Source organism: Gossypium arboreum, chromosome 9, assembly GCF_025698485.1.
Source record: "Gossypium arboreum isolate Shixiya-1 chromosome 9, ASM2569848v2, whole genome shotgun sequence".
Taxonomy (NCBI): domain Eukaryota; kingdom Viridiplantae; phylum Streptophyta; class Magnoliopsida; order Malvales; family Malvaceae; genus Gossypium; species Gossypium arboreum.
The window spans coordinates 5061938-5069497 of record NC_069078.1 but is presented as its reverse complement, the minus strand read 5'-3'; the positions used below and the strand labels follow the sequence as shown (position 1 = coordinate 5069497).

The 7560-nt window shown below is 39.7% G+C and overlaps 1 protein-coding gene across 1 annotated transcript; it reads right to left on the bottom strand.

Moving 5' to 3' along the window:
* Window positions 1–2898: 2898 nt before the first annotated feature.
* On the bottom strand, window positions 2899–4194 carry LOC108459279 (uncharacterized). The gene has a single exon (XM_017758622.1). The coding sequence runs from the start codon at window positions 4192–4194 to the stop codon at window positions 2899–2901; it is 1296 nt and encodes a 431-aa protein (XP_017614111.1).
* Window positions 4195–7560: the final 3366 nt, after the last annotated feature.

The window sequence follows — 7560 nt, the reverse complement described above, 5'->3', positions numbered from 1 at the left end:
AGGATAGTCATCCTTTTTTCTCTTATTCGATATTACAAAAATGAGCTGAAACCTTAGAAATGCTCATCTGAATTGGTTTCACATCCTCTTGTTTATTTGCTTTGATCATGGAAGCCAATGTTGCCAAAGCATCTGCCATCTGATTTTTGTCCCCATGATGCATGCTTCATATTCGACCATGTTGTTCGTACAATCAAAATCCAATTTACATGTAAATGGATGATGATCACCATTTGGGGATACCAAGACTGCCCCAATTCTATTTTCTACCGTGTTAGATGCGCCGTCGAAGTTCAACTTCCATGGATATTCTTCAATAGCTACCACATACATCAACTCCTCATTAGGGAAATCAAAGCTCAATGGCTCATAATCTTCTAAAGCTCTGCTAGCTAGAAATTCTACTATCGCGCTTCTTTTTATAGCTTTTTGACTCACATAGATTATATCAAATTCTGAAAGCAATACTTGCTACCTTGCTATTCTTCCATTTAGGGTTGTTGACTCCATCATGTACTTTAATGGATCAAGTTTTGAAATTAGCCAAGTCGTATGATATAGCATATATTGTCTCAATCTTCGAGTTATCCAAATCAAAGTACAACACAACTTTTCAATTGAAGAATATCTCATTTCACACTCAGTGAATTTCATACTGAGGTAATATATAGCTCTCTCTTTTCTTCCTGACTCATCATGTTGACCAAGCACACATCCTATAGAATTACTAAATACTGACAAGTACAGAATTAATGGTCTATCTGGACTAGGTGGAGATAATACTGGAGCTTTTAACAAGTATTGTTTGACTTTATCAAAGGCATTCTGACATTCCTCATCCTAAGTACCTTGGTTGTGTTTTCTAAGGAGGCGAAATATAGGATCACATTTCTCTGTTAATTGTGAAATAAAATGAGCAATATAATTAAAACTTCCAAGAAAACCCCGGACTTCCTTCTCAGTACGTGGTGAAGGCAAATCTCGTATGACTCTAACTTTGTCTGAGTCAACTTCTATTCCCTTTTCGCTGACCACAAAGCCCAATAATTTCCCCCACCTAGCTCCGAAGGTGCACTTTACCGGATTAAGCTTTAACTGAAACTTCCTTAATCTCAGAAACAACTTCCTCAAGACTTCAATATGTTCCTTCTCTGTTCAATATTTGGCAATCATATCATCAACATACACCTCAATCTCTTTGTGCATCATATCGTGAAATAAAGTTACCATAGCCCTTTGGTATGTTGCTCCTGCATTCTTTAGCCCGAAGGGCATTACCTTGTAACAAAAGGTGCCCCATAATGTTATAAAGGTAGTTTTATCCATGTCCTCAGGATGCATCTTTATCTGATTGTACCTTGAGAAGCCATCCATAAAAGAAAATAATGAATATCTCGCTGTATTGTCCACCAAAGTGTTGATGTGCGGTAAAGGAAAATTGTCCTTTGGGCCAGCTTTGTTCAGATATCTGTAATCAACACACTTTCGTACCTTCCTATCCTTCTTAGGGACAGGTACAATGTTAGCCACCCATTCTGAATACTTAACCTCTTGTAGGAATCCAGCATCAAATTGCTTCTTGACTTCATCTTTTATTTTCAGCACAATATCAGGCCTCATCCTTCGCAATTTTTGTTGGACTGGCTTGCAACCTTGTCTTATGGGAAGACGATGTACCATGATATCAGTATTCAAACCCGGCATATCCTCATATGACCATGAAAAGATATCTTTGAATTCACGTAGTAGCTCAATAAGACCTTGTCTCGTTTCCTTTGCAATCTGTGTCCCTATTTTCACCTCTTTTCCTTCTTCCAAGACTACATTCTCTATTGCCTCTTTCTTACGGGGTAGGATTTGTTTCTCCTCTTGTTTCACCATTCTCAACAGATTTGGAGACACATCACAATTCTCGTCATCCTCGAAATCCTAAGGCTCTTCTAAACATATGTCTTACTCAAAAGAGAATTCAGGATTTGTAGTATCAGTGCTCATGTCGTTGATATCTAGGGATCTACGGGGTACGAAAGAATGTACAAAGAATGAATGAATTTTAAGAATGTTTATTTATGTGTTACATATGAAATGAAAAAAAAAATTGAAAGAATTTAAAAGGTCAAAAGAATATTAATCGGTATAAAAGAATATCCACTTGGATTGATAACAAAAGTCGTGTTTTATTGAAATGCCAATATCCGAACATGAGCCTATTTTACAAACGAAATCTTATTACTCCTAGGCTCTAGAGCAACAAGAGTGTTCTGAAAATTACTCTGAAAAGTCTTTAAAAATTACAGGAAGTTCTTCTGCAATCCAATTGTTTAAAGAGCTTCCCGGTTCGTAAGGGCGAATGCCCTCAAGGTTTCTTCGTTCAGACTCTTCATTATGTACAACATTGATGTGATAACTTCCTTTTTCGAGCAACCCTCTCTCAGGGTAAATTATCCCTCCTGATATAAAGGTTTGGGATATCTGAGGGAACGTCAACCGTTTCCACTCTACTTCTCTTCCACTTAAACACGCCCTTCTTCTTTCTTGACGCTTTTCTATTTCCTTCCTCCTCTGCTTGTGATCTGGCCTAAAACCCAAGCCAAAATGGTCTCTCTTCTCCTTTATTTTGGAATTTGAATCCCTCCTTGAAGATATCTTCCCAATCCTTTTCCTGGCAAGACTCCTCTCCCCATTGTTAGCTGTAAACCCATTCTTGTGGTTCTAGATATCCTAGGCACCGGCATCTCATTCCCCTCTGAAATGAATGTTGCATTAACGAATTATAAGGAACGAAAAGAGCACTCAATGGCCTCCTCATTTGCCTCTACATAGGGTGTGTCACTGGTAACTGATGTCTTCCTCCGCATTTATGGTGACCAACCATCCGTCCGCTACTAACTTCAATTTCTAGTGCAAAGATGAGGGCACCGCTCTTGCCGAATGTATCCAAGGCCTCCCCATCAGGCAATTGTATGAGGGCTTGATGTCCATTACTAAAAAGTCCACCTCATACGTGTTTGCCCCAATAATCAAATGAATATCAATTCTTCCCATGACCTTCCTCTCTGTACCACCGAATGCTCTCACTACATTATGGCATGTTTTCATGTGAGAACTGTCTATGGGTAATCTATTCAATGTGGACAATGGCATGACATTTAAGGCTGACTCATTATCAATAAGCACACTCGGAAATGTATATCCTTTGTACCGAGTGGTAATGTGCAAAGCCTTAGCTGATCCCATACCTCCAGGTGGGATTTCATTATTATTGAAATAAATGAAATTGTCAGCACTTATGTTACTGACCAATCGATCTAACTTGTTGACGGATATATCATTAATAACATAAGTTTTGTTGAGCACCTTCATTAACACCTCATGATGTACCTCTGAACTCAGAAGCAAAGCCAATACTGATATACGAGCTGGTTGTTTGCGCAATTGCTCAACTACGCTGTACTCACTGTGTTTCAAGAATTTTAGAAACTCTCTAGCTTCTTCTTCCTTCATTGGCTCATTAATAAGTACCTCAGCCCTATTCTCCTTCTCAACGTCAAAGGCTTTCACTTTCCTAGGCTTAATTCTGATGCCTTTTGCATCATAATGCTTCCCACTACGTGTGTAGAATCCTTCAACTTGAGCCTCCTTAGAAGTACTAGCTATATTTTTTCTCTCTGGTATTGTCACATTACAGTCATAATTCCATGGTACCCTTTTGTTATCCTTATAAGGAAAGGAAACGGGTTTGTGAATAATGACTTTTGACGCTGTTTGTGTCTCAATTTCATTACTTATTGGTAGGGAAATAATGATCCTTGGTAGGCTGATTCTTCGATTCTTGGGTTCCCCTTCCAATGTGCATACATAACCCTCATCTGAGCCAGCTTCATAAAATTCTAGCTCTTTATTATCCATAAGGCTTTGTATTAAGGCCTTAAACTCGTCACATTCCTGGATCTCATGTCTCTTTTCTGCATGGAACTCGCAGTAGTCCCTCACTCCTCTATTTCCCTCCTTAGAGATTATCATTTCTCTTTTCACCATTTCTTCCCAGATTACTTTCATCAGCATTCTTATCTCAGCCACATCCTCTTTGATCCTTCTCATATTAGTTTCCCCAATTGCATTTACCCCTTGATCACCATGGTTTGGCAACGGGTTCTCTGTACTAGGAGTGTCGCCGAATTTTACGACCTCCATCTTGATCAGTCTTTCCACTGCTTTTTTAAAGCCAGTGTAATTTTCGATTGAGTGCCCTGATATCCCTGCATGGTATTCATATTTGGCATTTGCATCATACCATTTGGGATATGGGGATTGCAGTGGTTTCAAATGAAAAAGAGCTATTGCATGCGCACTAAATAGACTTTGATAAAGCTCTCGATACGTCACCGGGATAGGTGTAAATGAAACCTTCTCAGAATTTTGTCTCGAACCAGATTCCTACTTTTGGGAATCCTGTTGCCCAACCGTAGTTGCTCTTGATTGACTAACAGTAATTGCTTTTGAATTATAACTACTCGAATTATTCACAACATTATATTTCCTTCTTGGGGCCGATCTTTTAACAGTTTCCCCCTCTATCTTACCACCTCTTATGGCGTTCTCAATCATTTCTCCCGCCATAACTATATCAGTAAAACTCTTGCTGGTACGTCCAATCATGTTAGTAATGAATGGGGCCTTCAAAGTGTTAATGAAAAACATGGTAGTTTCTTTCTCCAAGAGTGGTGGTTGAACTTACATGGCAACCTCCCTCCACCTTTGTGCATATTGCCTAAAGCTCATTAGGCTTCTTTTCCATATTTTGCAAAGTGATTCTATCAGGAATCATGTCAATCACATGATTATATTACTGCATAAAGGCTTGCGTTAAGTCTCTCCAAGAACCAATCCTTGCGCGACTCAATTGATTGTACCATCTAGCCGCTGCCCCAACCAAACTATCTTGAAAATAATGGATTAATAATTGATCATTGTTTACATAGCCAGTCATCCGTCTACAAAACATGGTGATACGAGCCTCAGGGCAAGTAGTCCCATTGTACTTCTCAAATTCTGGCATCTTGAACTTATAAGGAAGTACCAAATTTGGGACCAAACTCAAGTCTTTGGCATCAATTCCTTGATGATTATCAGCATTTTCTAATGCCTTAAATTTCTCCTCTAACCATCTGTAACGTTCTTTTAATTGCCTTGATGATTTGAGCCTCATCTCTTCCCTCTCAGCTACATCTAAATCAGGGATGACTGGATTGGTAAGGGTTATCTCCAGGGTTGAATCTCGAACCAGTTTGAAAGTTCATGGGCATTCTAGCATTGACTTGCCCCTGTTGAGGCCTTATTGTGACGAACGGCCTTCGGGGATATGCCTCAGGTTGAGTCTGCACATGAGGTGGAGTAAAACCAGGAGGATGATCCTCGTTATCCTCTTCAGTGGTAGTCATAGGGGCCTTTCATTTATCCGTTGGCCCCCTCAGCAGCTGAGCCATCTCAGCCATCATATTCCTTTGAGCCTCTACCATTTGATCCTTCATCTCCTGGTGGATTTTCCCTAATTGTTCCTGTAATTGCTCTTGCATTTCTTTCTAGATCTGCTCAAGTCTTTGATCCATATTCTTTGTCTTAGTGCATGTACCGTAAGGATATGTTGCTTCTAGATTTTCTTTTTCTCAGTCTCTCTTTCTCCTTAATAATTTTAACTAATTAGGGTCTTTCTATAAATTTGAATGCATATGATGCGATGAGATGCAAATGCATGAATGTAAAAAGATATCGATTCTGATTCAGTTTCTTTTAGAAAACGTTATTTAAGAAACAAAAATCTTTACACAAAACGGATTACAAATACGCCTTTGCCTTCAGGCTCATACTTTTAACTCCATCCAATAACAAGGTTAACTCTAGACCTCTATCTGACACTAACTCATACTTTGTACTCAATACATTAGCTTGCACTGCTAGGTCTTGCAAATGATCCGCAACCTCTCGAATCTGTACTATAGCTTCTACCATGAGATAGTCCCTATCTCTGACTTGATCTTGAAAATGGTGAAGCTCTCCCTTCTAATGTTCTTCTCTTGCCTTGAGTTGCTCAATCTGTAGCTCACAGTTCTGTAATGCTGCTTCCAACCCTCCAATATTGTGCTTCATTTCCTCGATCTTATCCAGGCTTGCCTTTAACTCGACCGCAGAGTTACAACTTCGGTGATGATGAAGAGATCGTCCAAGCTCAGTTACCTTAGTTTTTAATCCTTGATTCTCCTTCTCTAGGGCCTGATTACGCGACTGTATCTCTTGAAACTTCTTCTCCCAATATTCGGCTTTGGCTCTTTCTTCTTGAACCTCTTGTTGCCACTGTTCTGAAGACTTCCCCAACCTAGCTCTTTTCATTGATAACTGTATCCTCCTATATTGCGTCTTCAAGTCATCTCGGTCTTCCTCAACCTTCCTCTTTTCTTTCCTCTATTTTTCGACCTCAATTCTATGAACGTCGACGTCTAAGCTCAGGTACATCTTCTCCTCCTCAAGCTTCTCTATCTTTCTCTTGAGCTCCAAATTCTTCCTTCCAAACTCTTGTTTTATAACTTCTAACTCTGATAGAATCACTCGTAAACTCTCCTCCATCGATCGGGAAGCTTCCAAACTCGGTCTAGGGATGTTATCATTGATTCTCTTGCTAAACCACTCTTTGTATTCAAGGGTCACCGTCAGACCTTCAGTCAGAATCTTCACACAATAAATTTTCTTTCAAGCCTCAGAAATCTCTCGCATCTTCTTCTTATAATGATCCCCATTATATAAGAAATCACTCTGGGCTAACCCTTGTGTTGCCGGTATAAACTGCCCCGCTTTGTATTGCCTTAGGACGAGTAATGGTGCATAACCAACAACTCCCCAAATTCCAGGAAGAGGTACCCAATCAAAATTTCCACAACGATAAAGGACTTCATTAGGAGCCATCCAAGAGGCTTTCCACATTACATCTTCCTCTCGGAGATTCTGAAGTATTTCTATCAACCTTTCCTCTATAATGTCGTCCCTCCTTAGTGTAACTGCTACTTTCCTTAAGGGAGAATAATTCTCAAAGAACACTCGGCAGGGAACCTTATCAACTTTCCAAAAGTGATTGTGGAACTATACTAACAACAACTGTGCACATCCAATGAATCTACCTTCACCAGCTTTTCGACATGGGCTCAAGGATCTAAACGTCTCAGCTAGGATTGCAGGTACAGGTGTATTCTGTTTACTAAGTCGATCGAATAAATCTACAACTGCCTCATCTATGTTCCCCATAGCTTTTGGGAAAATCACCAAACCATACATACTTTAGGCCAAGATATCAACCATCTTCTTCACATTTGGGTGTGCCAATATCAAATCCCTCAAACTTGCCCATGGAATGCATTTACTATCACCATTTTGTTGGACTCGAGCTGCGGCCCACTGTTCACTCACCCCTGTAATCATCATTAATTTCTTCACGAAAGTTGGGGGATTAATAGCCCTAACATAAGCTTTGTTACCTTGAATTTTTGGACAGCGAAGTAAGGTCATATACTC

Bases quoted from the DNA above. Each gene is read 5' to 3' on its own strand.
- LOC108459279 (XM_017758622.1), bottom strand. From the start codon at position 4,194: ATGGAGGTCGTAAAATTCGGCGACACTCCTAGTACAGAGAACCCGTTG.